This window comes from Entelurus aequoreus, linkage group LG20 (genome assembly GCF_033978785.1).
Source record: "Entelurus aequoreus isolate RoL-2023_Sb linkage group LG20, RoL_Eaeq_v1.1, whole genome shotgun sequence".
In the NCBI taxonomy this organism is placed as follows: domain Eukaryota; kingdom Metazoa; phylum Chordata; class Actinopteri; order Syngnathiformes; family Syngnathidae; genus Entelurus; species Entelurus aequoreus.
Genome location: NC_084750.1, coordinates 31,060,354 through 31,077,286, shown reverse-complemented (window position 1 = coordinate 31,077,286; position 16,933 = coordinate 31,060,354). Strand labels below are relative to the sequence as shown.

The 16,933-nt window shown below is 42.0% G+C and overlaps 1 protein-coding gene and 1 non-coding gene across 4 annotated transcripts in view; one reads left to right on the top strand and one right to left on the bottom strand.

Moving 5' to 3' along the window:
- The window catches only part of LOC133636192 (nuclear receptor ROR-gamma-like), a 102,794-nt gene that overhangs the window by 27,529 nt on the left and 58,332 nt on the right, over positions 1-16,933 (top strand). For all 3 annotated transcript variants that reach the window (XM_062029960.1, XM_062029959.1, XM_062029961.1), the window contains one exon: positions 14,684-14,713. In XM_062029960.1, coding sequence (XP_061885944.1) covers positions 14,692-14,713 — 22 coding nt within the window. In that variant the 5' untranslated portion in view covers positions 14,684-14,691. The remainder of the gene's footprint in view (positions 1-14,683; positions 14,714-16,933) is intronic.
- Positions 886-968, bottom strand: trnas-aga (transfer RNA serine (anticodon AGA)). The gene has a single exon. It is a non-coding gene; the product is annotated as a tRNA-Ser (tRNA).

Here is a 16,933-nt window from a genome sequence, read left to right as displayed (position 1 = left end):
TCCCTCCTCATTCACACAAAAGGGTTGTTTCTTTCTGTTATTAATATTCTGGTTCCTACATTATATATAAATATATATCAATACAGTCTGCAGGGATACAGTCCGTAAGCACACATGATTGTGCGTGCTGCTGGTCCACTAATAGTACTAACCTTTAACAGTTAATGTTACTCATTTTAATTCATTACTAGTTTCTATGTAACTGTTTTTATATTGTTTTACTTTCTTTTTTATTCAAGAAAATGTTTTTAATTTATTTATCTTATTTTATTTTATAATTTTTTTTAAAAGTACCTTATCTTCACCATACCTGGTTGTCCAAATTAGACATAATAATTTGGTAATTCCACGACTGTATATATCGGTTGATATCGGTATCGGTTGATATCGGTATCGGTAATTAAAGAGTTGGACAATATCGGAATATCGGATATCTGCAAAAAGCCATTATCGGACATCCCTAGTTAAGGTATGTAAATGAAAATGTTTTCTGTGTAAATATTTATTTTGCAACGTATATATATCTGCGGCTTATAGTCCGGTGCGGCTAATATATGGAAACATATTTATTTTCCCTAAAAGTTAGTGGGTGCGGCTTATATACCGGGAAATACGGTAATCTCCTGATATTGTTCCCAATATGGTGGCGTGGCTTCATCATATAATTTGGAATTAAATATGCTAGTAAAAAGGCTAAACAAAAACAATTAAGACAAATCTTTGTATTTTTATTAGTTATTAGTATCAACATTTGGATTGTAAAATATGTAGAATTCTGAAGAGAATGTTGCTTCATTCTTTGTGCAGTACTCGAGAAAGACAAACGTCAGCATCCCAGTGTTGCGACGTGACATTTTGAACAAGAAAAACATATGTGGCTCGAAACGCTGCGAGCAGGGTTCGAACCTGCGCGGGAAGATCCCATTGGATTTCTAGTCCAACGCCTTAACCCACTCAGCCATCGCAGTCGTGTCACTTTTGTCTAAATCACACTTATATTCTTCTACTGTGAAAAAGTTAAAGGCAGCGACGCAATGACGACGGAGAAAGACGTGTACATTAATGCACATATAACACTTGACAAAATTATCCTTTGTTACCTTCTGATGGTTCATTTTTACCGTCCAACGATCGTCCGGAATAGTAACGACAATGTCACAATTTTAAGTTATCGCGTCTGATCTGCAGTCTTCCACTCGAAATCAATATCGTGCTCGAACTGCGATGACTGGACATTTTTGTGATTATTTAAAGAGGGTATATGACGTTTTTGTAAATATGTTAAGTAATACTGTACGTCTAAACTTCACGTGAATCCGTTTGATTACGTTGATCCCGACTTAAACAAGTTGAAAAACGTATTCGGGTGTTATTATTTAGTGGTCAATTGTACGGAATATGTACTGAAATGTGCAATCTACAAATATAAGTTACAATCAATCAAAAAAAAACGTCACGTGTCTATCTGCTTTAGGTTTACAATAAGTGAATATATAATGGTGAATTCCACTAAAAATATAACATATGAAAATATATCACTCATATGAGTTATAAAACAGGACAGAAACTTTTCTATAAACACGAACATGTAACATTGTGCGATCCTGTCACAAAATTATAGTGGGTGACGTCATTTCCTGTTTGGAATAACAGACCTGTGGTGTTGTCATGACCCAAAACATAGTACTGATACATTAAAATATTACTAATTTACACTATAAAACCAAAGTAAGAGTTCAAACACATAATACTTAAGATGCTAATGTAACCCTAGTTACGAACTAGTAATAGAGGAAACAGGTGAGTAGTAGTCAATGGTGTAAATATCGAACTGGACTAGTATCAGAAGGATCCTAGTGTTTTTAAGAGCCAGTGTTGCATATCAATAATGTCACGGACAACGATGAACTGGAATGTTGAATGGCCAAAAATATATTGAAGAGTGCACATAGATGTTTTCAAGCCTGGGTTACACCAACAAATGCAGTTTATTTGCCACAAAGGAGTTTATTATTATTCATTAAAGAAAGCAGCTCCACACTCACATCACATACATTTTCATGAAAATCGGCCGTTACTTATACTATACTTTATTTATCGGCAGCCGACCGATAAATAAAAGCCCTAACACAAGGACAACTTCTGCACCTTAGCTCTGCAAAGTGTTGCTCTAATGCTAGGATGTCAAAACTTTTTCCATTGAAACGCTTAAATCGCTCGATCAACTTCAGGTCTATCAATCAATATAAAGTAAAACAAAGTTTTATGGTTTGTGCCCTTTTTGTCAAAGAAAACCCTGCTTTTAATGGCAAAAACACAAAATATGCAATATCCCCCACCTAAAGAAATAGATACTTTTGGTAATACCCTTCATGACATGACTTCAATGACAGCTCAAATGACAATTAAAAAACACTAAAATTCTTGAGGATCCAAAGGCCCCTACTACAAACCCCGTTTCCATATGAGTTGGGAAATTGTGTTGGATGTAAATATAAACGGAATACAATGATTTGCAAATCCTCCAACCCATATTCAATTGAATGCACTACAAAGACAAGATATTTGATGTTCAAACTCATAAACTTTATTTATTTTATTGCAAATAATAATTAACTTAGAATTTCATGGCTGCAACACGTGCCAAAGTAGTTGGGAAAGGGCATGTTCACCACTGTGTTACATGGCCTTACCTTTTAACAACACTCAGTAAACGTTTGGGAACTGAGGAGACACATTTTTTAAGCTTCTCAGGTGGAATTCTTTCCCCTTCTTGCTTGATGTACAGCTTAAGTTGTTCAACAGTCCGAGGGTCTCCGTTGTGGTATTTTAGGCTTCATAATGCGCCACACATTTTCAATGGGAGACAGGTCTGGACTACAGGCAGGACAGTCTAGTAGCCACACTCTTTTACTATGAAGCCATGTTGATGTAACACGTGGCTTGGCATTGTCTTGCTGAAATAAGCAGGGGCGTCCATGGTAACGTTGCTTGGATGGCAACATATGTTGCTCCAAAACCTGTATGTACCTTTCAGCATTAATGGCGCCTTCACAGATGTGTAAGTTACCCATGCCTTGGGCACTAATACACCCCCATACCATCACAGATGCTGGCTTTTCAACTTTGCGCCTATAACAATCCGGATGGTTCTTTTCCTCTTTGGTCCGGAGGACACGACGTCCGCAGTTTCCAAAAACAATTTGAAATGTGGACTCGTCAGACCACAGAACACTTTTCCACTTTGTATCAGTCCATCTTAGATGAGCTCAGGCCCAGCTAAGCCGACGGCGTTTCTGGGTGTTGTTGATAAACGGTTTTCGCCTTGCATAGGAGAGTTTTAACGTGCACTTACAGATGTAGCGACCAACTGTAGTTACTGACAGTGGGTTTCTGAAGTGTTCCTGAGCCCATGTGGTGATATCCTTTACACACTGATGTCGCTTGTTGATACAGTACAGCCTGAGGGATCGAAGGTCACGGGCTTAGCTGCTTACGTGCAGTGATTTCTCCAGATTCTCTGAACCCTTTGATGATATTACGGACAGTAGATGGTGAAATCCCTAAATTCCTTGCAATAGCTGGTTGAGAAAGGTTTTTCTTAAACTGTTCAACAATTTTCTCACGCATTTGTTGACAAAGTGGTGACCCTCGCCCCATCCTTGTTTGTGAATGACTGAGCATTTGAAGGAATCATGGCACCCACCTGTTCCCAATTTGCCTGTTCACCTGTGGGATGTTCCAAATAAGTGTTTGATGAGCATTCCTCAACTTTATCAGTATTTATTGCCACCTTTACCAACTTCCTTGTCACGTGTTGCTGGCATCAATTCTAAAGTTAATGATTATTTGCAAAAAAAAAAAATGTTTATCAGTTTGAACATCAAATATGTTGTCTTTGTAGCATATTTAACTGAATATGGGTTGAAAATGATTTACAAATCATTGTATTCCGTTTATATTTACATCTAACACAATTTCCCAACTCATATGGAAACAGGGTTTGTGATAAAATTGTTACAAATAAGTAATAATTTTTTTTTGTTTTCAACACTCGTTGAAAAACAATGGTTCTAAAAAATGTTTGCCAAGTACCACCTCAGAAAACACTTAACTCTCCAAGTGCCACCGTAATGACCAATGTAGTAGGCCTAAGTATTCATTAAAACAAGGCAGAGGTTTTTTTTACTCGTATATTTAATATTTTTGGCCACTGTCACATTACACACAATATGATGTTTATATAGGAAAACAAAACACTGTACTTAAATCAAGTGATACTTTGGCATACCACAGTTTGAGAATCACTGCTCTAGAGCAACGTCAAATCTTATCTGCAAATTATATGTTTTTATTATTTGTTTTTATCAGTTTTTTGCAATTTTGTCAAATAAAACTTTGTTTTTGTAGCAAACACACAAAATATTTGAAGGTATAATATTTGATGTGAAGTAATTGGAGCCTCGAATAGGTCAATGATTCATAACAACATTGATTTTGATTCATTGTTTTTTTTTTTTTTGAAATAGCTCAACAAATAATAACAGCTTTAAATAAAGAAAAACAGCCTGCATGGCAGCTTTGTGTTATTAGAGTCAACATTGCAACTTTTTCACATTGTTTTATCTCTTCACTATTTTATTCCCCTTTTTTAAGATGGGGCTGTTAATAAATTAGCTGCGGGCTGCAAATGGCCCCCCCGACAGCACATTGGACACCCCTGTTCTACTGCTACATCACTGTGCAGGATTAGTGGTGAGGTTGGCAGTATAAGAAGTCTACAGTAAAGATGTAAACTACATTTGTTTGACATTTAAGTGGCAAGAAACTTGATCCACTTTCTGTACAACTCCAATAAATCGAAATGGATCATGTGAATTACATTTTTTTTTTCTCCATTAAATTCAGTTGTGTTCATATAGTGCCAAATCACAGCAGAAGTTATTTGAAGGCATTTTGGACATAGCGCAGTTCTAGAACCAAGACATACATTAATTAATACTGTCATCGAGTGTATGTACACAACTTGTATTTTAAGCTGCATGTTAAATTGTTCAATGAACTATATACAATATCGCCCTATTTCAATATTGCAATACTGTATTGTAACGTGACTCAAGCATCGTTAATGTGTCCTTGCCAATACTCATCAATGTTTTATAAAGAATGGCAATCTGTTTTGTAGTGAGGGTGTGGCTTGGGCAGTGTCAATAGCACGTAATCATATCATTTCCATAATTGGTTATGACGGACATGTATTTATTTTTTTTAAACGGCAAAAAAAATCATATATTTAAAGAGAAATCTGTATTCTGTACTATTAGTTATTAGTATCAACATGTATTTTTCTTGTTACATTATATAATTTTACTGTATTTTAAAATTGCAATTGACTGCAATGTACACAGGTTGCACTTTGTACACTCCTGGTTTAATGACATATATTGTTCTGTGCTCCCTAAATGTTTTAATTCAGAGATGAAAAAACGTTCAACTTGACGTGTATTTTATTATTGATAGTTTCTACACCGAAGTTGCTGTAAAAATAAAAAAAACAAATTAATATACACAATAAGTGCACATGTAAGAATTATATTAAAGTCAACAGTCCAGCTAGGTATAAACTTCAACAATTTAATACAACAATACATGATAAAGGTTGGCACTTATGCTGCGAACTTAATGCTAACATACAATGGACAACCCCATTGTCAGGCTAACGAATATTTGCGTCACAATGATTTTAACCCTGTAGAAACATTTAACAAATAAAAACATTTTAACGGAACATTATTGACACAAAATAGCAAATGCGTTTCTACTATTAGGCATATAGTGTAGTCACCAAACTCTGTGGAAATATTAAATATTGGCTGGAAGGTAATTGTGTTATTTTTATATACCACAAAATCTTTTAAAAAGTACAGTTGGCCACCCATCCAAATTATCAGAATCAGGTGGCCGCCCGGATCTGAACCCGAGTGGTGTTTTGTTATTGGACTTTTGTGCCCGTCACGGATTGTCCATAACGAACACCATGTTCAAGCATAAGGGTGTCCATATGTGCACTTGGCACCAGGACACCCTGGGCCGCAGTTCCATGATCGACTTTGTAGTTGTGTCATCGGATTTGCGGCCTCATGTTTTGGACACTCGGGTAAAGAGAGGGGCGGAGCTTTCTACCGATCACCACCTGGTGGTGAGTTGGCTGCGATGGTGGGGGAGGATGCCGGACAGACCTGGCAGGCCCAAACGCATTGTGAGGGTTTGCTGGGAACGTCTGGCAGTCTCCTGTCAGAGAGTGTTTCAATTCCCACCTCCGGAAGAACTTTGAACATGTCACGAGGGAGGTGCTGGACATTGAGTCCGAGTGGACCATGTTCCGCACCTCTATTGTCGAGGCGGCTGATTGGAGCTGTGGCCGCAAGGTAGTTGGTGCCTGTCGTGGCGGCAATCCTAGAACCCGTTGGGGGACACCGGCGGTGAGGGATGCCGTCAAGCTGAAGAAGGAGTCCTATCGGGTTCTTTTGGCTCATAGGACTCCTGAGGCAGCGGACAGGTACCGACAGGCCAAGCGGTGTGCGGCTTCAGCGGTCGCGGAGGCAAAAACTCGGACATGGGAGGAGTTCGGGGAAGCCATGGAAAACGACTTCCGGACGGCTTCCAAGCGATTCTGGACCACCATCCGCCACCTCAGGAAGGGGAAGCAGTGCACTATCAACACCGTGTATGGTGAGGATGGTGTTCTGCTGACCTCGACTGCGGATGTTGTGGATCGGTGGAGGGAATACTTCGAAGACCTCCTCAATCCCACCAACACGTCTTCCTATGAGGAAGCAGTGCCTGGGGAATCTGTGGTGGGCTCTCCTATTTCTGGGGCTGAAGTTGCTGAGGTAGTTAAAAATCTCCTCGGTGGCAAAGCCCCGGGGGTGGATGAGAACCGCCCGGAGTTCCTTAAGGCTCTGGATGCTGTGGGGCTGTCTTGGTTGACAAGACTCCGCAGCATCGCATGGACATCGGGGGCGGTACCTCTGGATTGGCAGACCGGGGTTGTGGTTCCTCTCTTTAAGAAGGGGAACCGGAGGGTGTGTTCTAACTATCGTGGGATCACACTCCTCAGCCTTCCCGGTAAGGTCTATTCAGGTGTGCTAGAGAGGAGGCTACGCCGGATAGTCGAACCTCGGATTCAGGGGGAACAGTGTGGTTTTCGTCCTGGTCGTGGAACTGTGGACCAGCTCTATACTCTCGGCAGGGTCCTTGAGGGTGCATGGGAGTTTGCCCAACCAGTCTACATGTGTTTTGTGGACTTGGAGAAGGCATTCGACCGTGTCCCTCGGGAAGTCCTGTGGGGAGTGCTCAGAGAGTATGGGGTATCGGTCTGTCTGATTGTGGCGGTCCGCTCCCTGTATGATCAGTGTCAGAGCTTGGTCCGCATTGCCGGCAGTAAGTCGGACACGTTTCCAGTGAGGGTTGGACTCCGCCAAGGCTGCCCTTTGTCACCGATTCTGTTCATAACTTTTATGGACAGAATTTCTAGGCGCAGTCAAGGCGTTGAGGGGATCCGGTTTGGTGGCTGCAGGATTAGGTCTCTGCTTTTTGCAGATGATGTGGTCCTGATGGCTTCATCTGGCCAGAATCTTCAGCTCTCACTGGATCGGTTCGCAGCTGAGTGTGAAGCGACTGGGATGAGAATCAGCACCTCCAAGTCCAAGTCCATGGTTCTCGCCCGGAAAAGGGTGGAGTGCCATCTCCGGGTTGGGGAGGAGATCTTGCCCCGAGTGGAGGAGTTCAAGTACCTCGGAGTCTTGTTCACGAGTGAGGGAAGAGTGGATCGTGAGATCGACAGGCGGATCGGTGCGGCGTCTTCAGTAATGCGGACGCTGTATCGGTCTGTTGTGGTGAAGAAGGAGCTGAGCCGCAAGGCAAAGCTCTCAATCTACCGGTCTATCTACGTTCCCATCCTCACCTATGGTCATGAGCTTTGGGTTATGACCGAAAGGACAAGATCACGGGTACAAGTGGCCGAAATGAGTTTCCTCCGCCGGGTGGCGGGTCTCTCCCTTAGAGATAGGGTGAGAAGCTCTGTCATCCGGGAGGAGCTCAAAGTAAAGCCACTGCTCCTCCACATCGAGAGGAGCCAGATGAGGTGGTTCGGGCATCTGGTCAGGATGCCACCCGAACGCCTCCCTAGGGAGGTGTTTAGGGCACGTCCGACCGGTAAGAGGCCACGGGGAAGACCCAGGACACGTTGGGAAGACTATGTCTCCCGGCTGGCCTGGGAACGCCTCGGGATCCCCCGGGAAGAGCTGGACGAAGTGGCTGGGGAGAGGGAAGTCTGGGCTTCCCTGCTTAGGCTGCTGCCCCCGCGACCCGACCCCGGATAAGCGGAGGAAGATGGATGGATGGATGGAGGTGTCCTAATCACTTGGCCGGTGTATAAAATCAAGCACATAGGCATGGAGACTGTTTCTACAAAGAAAGAATGGGCCGCTCTCAGGAGCTCAGTGATTTCCAGCGTGGAACTGTCATAAGATGCCACCTGTGCAACAAATCCAGTTGTGAAATTTCCTCGCTCCTAAATATTCCAAAGTCAACTGCTTTATTATAAGAAAATGGTAGCGTTTGGGAACAACAGCAACTCAGCCACAAAGTGGTAGGCCACGTAAAGGGCGCACTGGATTATAGGGCGCATTGCCGATGAATGGTCTATTTTCGATCTTTTTTCATATATAAGGCGCATTAAAGGCCTACTGAAACCCACTACTACCGACCACGCAGTCTGATAGTTCATATATCAATGATGAAATCTTAACATTGCAACACATGCCAATGCGGCCGGGTTAACTTATAAAGTGCAATTTTAAATTTCCCGGGGAACTTCCGGTTGAAAACTTCTATGTATGATGACGTTTGCACGTGACATCAATGGTTGAAACGGAAATATTCGGACACATTGTATCACAATACAAACGGCTCTGTTTTCATCGCAAAATTCCATAGTATTCTGGATATCTGTGTTGGTGAATCTTTTGCAATTTGTTTAATGAACAATGGAGACTGCAAAGAAGAAAGCTGTAGGTAGGATCGGTGTATTAGCGGCTGGCTGCAGCAACACAACCAGGAGGACTTTGACTTGGATAGCAGACGCGCTATCCGACGCTAGCCGCCGCTAGCCGCCGACCGCATCGATGATCGGGTGAAGTCCTTCGTCGCGCCGTCGATCGCTGGAACGCAGGTGAGCACAGGTGTTGATGAGCAGATGAGGGCTGGCGTAGGTGGAGTGCTAATGTTTTTATCGTAGCTCTGACGAGGTCCCGTAGCTAAGTTAGCTTCAATGGCGTCGTTAGCAACAGCATTGCTAGGCTTCGACAGGCGGCACAGCATTAACCGTGTAGTTACAGGTCCAGTGTTTGGTTCGGTGTCTCCTGATAGTAGTATTATTGATCTTCTGTCTATCCTTCCAGTCAGAGGCTTATAATGCTATCACGTTAGCTCCGTAGCTAATGTGCTTCACCGATGTATTGTCGTGGAGATAAAAGTCACTGTGAATGTCCATTTCGCGTTCTCGACTCTCATTTTCAAGAGGATATAGTATCCGAGGTGGTTTAAAATACAAATCCGTGATCCACAATAGAAAAAGGAGAAAGTGTGGAATCCAATGAGCCCTTTTACCTAAGTTACGGTCAGAGTGAAAAAAAGATACGTCCTGCACTGCACTCTAGTCCTTCACTCTCACGTTCCTCATCCACGAATCTTTCATCCTCGCTCAAATTAATGGGGTAATCGTTGCTTTCTCGGTCCGAATCGCTCTCGCTGCTGGTGTAAACAATGGGGAAATGTGAGGAGCCCTTCAACCTGCGACGTCACGCTACTTCCAGTACAGGCAAGGCTTTTTTTTATCAGCGACTAAAAGTTGCGAACTTTATCGTCGATGTTCTCTACTAAATCCTTTCAGCAAAAATATGGCAATATTGCAAAATGATCAAGTATGACATATAGAATGGATCTATTATCCCCGTTTAAATAAAAACATTTAATTTCAGTAGGCCTTTAAAGGGCGCATTAAAGGAGTCATAATATATATATATTTTTTTCTAAATTGAAAACACTTCCTTGTGGTCTACATAACACGTAATGGTGGTTCTTTGGTCAAAATGTTGCATAGATTATGTTTTACAGTTCATCTTCAAGCCGCTTTCAGACAGTCGCTTCCGGATGTGCTGTTTTGTGGGCTGTCTTATTTACGTGGCTCACCTTTGGCAGCGTCTTTTCTCCGTCATCTTTGTTGTACCGTGCAAGGACGGGAATGGAAGAAGTGTAAAAAGATGGAGCTAACTGTTTTAATGACAGTCAGACTTCACTTAAAGCAATAATGGAGCAGCATCACCTCATCCGGAAACAACAACACAGGAAATGTGTCCTATGAAAAAACGTCCGACCGGAACTCTCTAATAACTACAGTTCCTTGGGTGAATAATGTAAACTCACTACACCTGTATGTTTTAGCGCTTTCATGGCAGATATAAGTAAGAACTTTACACTACTTTATATTAGAAATGGCAACAGCGGAGGATGAATGTCACATCACAAGAAGATAGAGAAAAAGAAGAAGCTTACCAACTACGGTGTCGGCACGGACTACAAATGCGGACGAGCGCTATTTTTCAGGATTTATGCAGATCCCAAAAACAGATCAGCAGGTGCCAGAAGGTAAGAAAAGTGCTTCTGCATAATATTGCGAAACAAAACGACAGATAATGTGTCTTACCTTATGTACACACCATAATAATAATACTTGTATCTTTAATTCGCCGACAATCCATCATAGATTACCAAAGTCGTACTAAAACATTTTGATGGATTTTTGAGCGCAGTGTGTAATGTTCTATATTTTCAATGGAACATATAAAATGTTAGTGTTGTTTACTTGAGTCATATTGCCATCATATTGCAGTCTACATGTATCTCTTATTTTTGACTGTCATCTACTGGTCACACTTATTATTACACCAAATAAAATTGCTTCAATGTCTGTAAGCAAAACCAGAATTATTCCGTACATTAGGCGCACTGGGTTATAAGGCTCACTGTCACTGAGTTTTGAGGGAAAAAAAGGATTTTAAGTGCGCCCTATAGTCCAGAACATACAGTGAGGTCCACAGGTATTTGCATACCCTGCAATTTTGCAAGTTCTCCCACTTAGAAATTAGGGAGAGGTCTGAAATGTTCATCTTAGATGTATTTCCACTGTTAGAGACATAATCTAAAAAGAAAAATACGGAAATCACATGGTATGATTTTTTAATGATTTATTTGTATGTTACTGGGGTTCATAAATATTTGCATGAAAATCAGAAAGAATTATGACTCTCAAAGAGCTGTCAGCCTACCTTAAAAAAAGTCCACCTTGACCCCACAACCAATCACCCACCCACCATTCCTTTGAGCTCATTAAAGTCACCTGTGCAGCCCACAGTCAGTCAAGGTCCAACTGCTACCATGGACAAGACCAAAGAGCTGTCAAAAGAGACCAGATACAAAATTGTAGAGCTCCACAAAGCTGGAAAAGGCTATGGGACAATTGGGAAGCAGCTTAGTGAGAATAGATCAACTGTTGCAGCAATTGTTAGAAAATGGAAGAGGCTAAACATGACTGCTAATCTACCTCGGACTAGGGCTCCATGTAAGATCTGTCCTCGTGGGGCATAACTCATGATAAGAAAAGTGAGGAATCAGCCAAGAACTACACAGCAGGAGCTGGTAAATGACCTGAAGAGAGCTGGGACCACTGTTTCCAAGGATACTATCAGTAGAACACTACGGCGTAGTGGTTTAAAATCATGCATGGCACGGAAGGTTCCCCTGCTTAAGTCAGCCCATGTCCGGGCCTGGACATGGGCTGACTTAAGTCTGAAGTTTGCCAATGGCCTTCTGGATGATCCAGAGGAGTCATGGGAGAAAGTCATGTAGTCAGATGAGACCAAAATAGAACTTTTAGGTATAAACTCCACTAGCCGGGTTTGGAGGAAAAATAATGATAAGTGTTATCCAAAGAACACCATCCATACAGTAAAGCATGGGGGTTGGAACATCATGCTTTGGGGGTGCTTTTCAGCAAAGGGGACAGGACAAGTGCATGGCGGCATGGCGTAGTGGGTAGAGCAACCGTGCCAGAAACCTGAGGGTTGCAGGTTCGCTCCCCGCCTCTTACCATCCAAAAAAAAAAAAAAAATAGCTGCCGTTGTGTCCTTGGGCGGGACACTTCACCCTTGCCCCTGGTGCCACTCACACCGGTGAATTGAATGATGAATGATAGGTGGTGGTCGGAGGGGCCGTTGGCGCAAATTGCAGCCACGCTTCCGTCAGTCTACCCCAGGGCAGCTGTGGCTATGAAAGTAGCTTACCACCACCAGGTGTGAATGATTGATGGGTTCTACATGTAAAGCGACTTTGGGTACTTAGAAAAGCGCTATATAAATCCCAGATATTATTAACTGCACTGTATTAAAGAGAGGATGATGTATTGTGAGATTTTGGCCAACAACCTCCTTCCCTCATTCAGAGCATTGAAGATGGGTCGTGGCTCGGTCTTCCAACATGACAATGACCTGAAGTACACAGCCAGGATAACCAAGGAGTGGCTTCATTAGAAGCATATCAATGTTCTGGAGTGGCCTAGCCAGTCTCCAGACTTAAAGGCCTACTGAATTTAAATGTTTTTATTTAAACGGGGATAGCAGATCCATTCTATGTGTCATACTTGATCATTTCGCGATATTGCCATATTTTTGCTGAAAGTATTTAGTAGAGAATTATGGACGATAAAGTTCGCAACTTTTGGTCGCTGATAAAAAAAGCCTTGCCTGTACCGGAAGTAGCGTGACGTCGCAGGTTAAAGGGCTCCTCACATTTCCCCATTGTTTACAATGCAGCGAGAGCGATTTAGACCGAGAAAGCGACGATTACCCCATTAATTTGAGCTAGGATGAAAGATTCGTGGATGAGGAACGTGAGAGTGAAGGACTACAGTGCAGTGCAGGACGTATCTTTTTTCGCTCTGACCGTAACTTAGGTACAAGGGCTCATTGGATTCCACACTTTCTCCTTTTTCTATTGTGGATCGCGGATTTGTATTTTAAACCACCTCGGATACTATATCCTCTTGAAAATGAGAGTCGAGAACGCGAAATGGACATTCACAGGGACTTTTATCTCCACGACAATACATCGGCGAAACACTTTAACTACGGAGCTAACGTGATCGGGCTTAAGTGCAGATAGAAACAAAAGAAATTAAAGTTAAAGTTAAAGTACCAATGATTGTCACACACACACAAGGTGTGGTGAAATTTGTCCTCTGCATTTGACCCATCCCCTTGATCACCCCCTGGGAGGTGAGGGGAGCAGTGGGCAGCAGCGGTGCCGCGCCCGGGAATCATTTTTGGTGATTTAACCCCCAATTCCAACCCTTGATGCTGAGTGCCAAGCATAAACCCCTGACTGGAAGGATAGACAGAAAATCAACAATACTATTAAACCATGGACATGTAACTACATGGTTAATGCTTTCCAGCCTGGCAAAGCTTAACAATGCTGTTGCTAACGACGCCATTGAAGCTAACTTAGCTACGGGACCTCGACAGAGCTATGCTAAAAACATTAGCTCTGCACCTACGCCAGCTCTCATCTGCTCATCACGACCCGTGCTCACCTGCGTTCAAGCGATCGACGGCGCGACAAAGGACTTCACCCGATCACCGATGCGGTCGGCGGCCCGGAGACGGAGGAAGTCAAGGTGAGGACAGCGGTGCGGCGGCGGGCGTTGTAGCTTTCGACGACACCCCGGCCGCCATCAGAGTCGGCAAAAACATATATTTTCCCAAAGTTACGTACGTGACATGCACATAGCGCCACGCACGTACGGGCAAGCGATCAAATGTTTGGAAGCCAAAGCTGTACTCACGGTAGCGCGTCTGCTATCCATCTCAAAGTCCTCCTGGTTGTGTTGCTGTAGTCCGCCGCTAATACACCGATCCCACCTACAGCTTTCCTCTTTGCAGTCTTCATTGTTCATTAAACAAATTGCAAAAGATTCACCAACACAGATGTCCAGAATACTGTGGAATTTTTCGATGAAAACAGAGCTGTTTGTATTGGGACACAATGGTGTGCCAATACTTCCGTTCACTCCGTGACGTCACGCACATACGTCATCATACATAGACGTTTTTCAACCGGAAGTTTAGCGGGAAATTTAAAATTGCACTTTATAAGTTAACCCGGCCGTATTGGCATGTGTTGCAATGTTAAGATTTCATCATTGATATATAAACTATCAGACTGTGTGGTCGGTAGTAGTGGGTTTCAACAATGAGTTGATTTCATTTTATTTTTCAGTATCAAATGTTCAAGTTTGTCAAAAAAGGTATAGGAATAAGGAAAAACAATGTTTTCGACTCTCAGGCAAATCGATGCACTTTAAATCTCTAAAAACAATGTTATTTAAGTATTTTTTTGTTGTAAGTTTATCTATATTTCTTCCTTTTTTAATTTTTATTTTATTTTATAAGGATACATTGTTGTGCAGAGGTTTACTTATAACAATTCTGAGAAGCACTGCAAGTGTAACTTAACAACTTTAAGGGTCGTGAAGTGTTTAACTGTGCATGTTTGTCATCCTCAGGAGAAGCCATGTCCAAGAAGACTCATTTGAGTAAGTGTGTGTGTGTGTGTGTGTGTGTGTGTGTGTGTGTGTGTGTGTGTGTGTGTGTGTGTGTGTGTGTGTGTGTGTGTGTGTGTGTGTGTGTGTGTGTGTGTGTGTGTGTGTGTGTGTGTGTGTGTGTGTGTGTGTGTGTGTGTGTGGTAAGGACTTTGCTGGTGCTTGTGCTAGATATTTTTGCATGCAATGTGGTTAACGTCTTAGGTAGGGAAACTATCAATTGCACCTGTCGAGAGATTGACAGAAAATAACGACACACACGCACATTGTGTTGTCGTTGGAGTTAAGCCATTAGACACAACAACGCAGCGTGTGCCATGTGTTGCACCTGCGCTTCAACTCATGTACACAACAGGAGTTTTGCCGCTGGGTGAACACAACACAGAGATAGCATCTACGAGGGGTTTTGCCAACTTTTCGCATTCCGCCCAACCCCCACCTGGTTGTGTGATCGAAATATGCTACCCAAACCAACACCGTCGACGGTGTCAGGTGGTGCAAATGATAAGAAAAAAAAAGTGTTATTTATATCGTAGGATGTCAGTGCAGCTGCATATTGAAAAATTTTAGATATTTGTGGAGTGTTATTGTGTACATAATCCACATGTTTTCATGCGTCCTTCAAAAAACCCGCAAATTTTATGAAGGAAGCATTTAATCCTTGCTGAGCAAATAAGAAAACAGTTTTATAGTAGGGCTGCATGATTATTCGACATTGAACCGACTTCAAGGTTTTATTCAGTGCGATTAGCAAGCCGCATGAGGGTTTTTTTTTCTTTTTTTCTTTGCTGTCAACTGTATTTGAGTGACAGCAGTGGTGGGCCGTCAGGGCCAGCAAGGCCTTCTCTGCTGGCCTAACATAACCAGAAATCATGATCATAATTAAAGATAAAAGTCATTTTTGATTTACTTTCCCTAAATATCTAAAACTATTCATATTCTCTTCATGTCATATTATTCTCCTTCCAATGCTGTTGTTTTTAGTTTGGAGTTTGTGTCCATTTAGAATTCAGTTAGTTTATGTTGCCATGCTGTACGAAATCTGCCCGGAGCCTTCAGAATCAACAATGCGGGCGTCTTTGCACAGTAAGTGAACGGACACATACAGGTGATAGACAATTGTGATAGCCAATCAGATCACGAGTTGTTGTCAGTAAGGCCTTTTTGCTGGTCTAACGCTGTGATTGGATACTCACTTGGGAGTCCCAAGTGAGTATCCATAAATTATGGTATTTGAGAGGTGAAGTCGGACTAAGTAGGACATCACTGAAGGCCTAGGTAGAAACGCACGGCCCGCCGTTGAGTGACAGACATGATCACCAATGTTCTTTTTGGTGACACCAAAAAGAATTGTTGAGCCTCGCATCCTTTGCCTCGTGGCCAATCAAAAGTGTTTGAGGAAACAGCGTATGTGTGTGCACTGCAGTGGAAGCAGTCAGTACGCTAATCACAAACTCTATACTTGCACCTTGGAAAACGTTTTGATGGTAGAGGCCTGGGTCCATAGTCTATAATTCAAACAATCGAACGTTCAAATTAACATTTATTTAACAGTAGAATTAACCTACTGCAGTGAGCCCTCTTTTTCATTCATTCACAATCTTTGTCTTGGTGGGCGGAGAGCAGGCGCTAGTTTACACACACAGGAAGAAAGATAAAAGTTCTGCAAAGTAACAAAAATTAAGAGGAAACAATATGATTATGAAGCCAAATGTTCCGTGGTAATATTTCAGCTTCAAACCAGATCAAATGTGCAAGAATGCCATAATGGAAAAAAGAGACAACTTGGAAAAAAAATGCACTTAAAGATTTTCAATATTTATTTAAATTTGTATTTTGCTTACAGAAATGAGAGTTCATGTAATTGTTTTGTTTATTTACCATATTTTTTTAGATAACTAAAAGTTATTTAACTTTCAATTACAATACAATGGTAAATAATTGCAGTATACAGAAATAGACGTTTATAGTATCCTTTTTAATCAGTGATGCTCAAAGTGGGGCCTCCGGGCCAAATTTAGCCCGTCGTGTCAATTTATTTTGCCCGTCAAAAGGTGGTTACCAAATGTAACACATATTGATACTGACATCTTTCAAGATGCACAATCATTGATGGCATGTCCGCAAGATTTTACTCAAAAACCTGGCAGCTCAGAAATTTACCGTAAAATCATCAGTGGTACTCGTTTTCCATTTACAGTAATGCACTGTAAA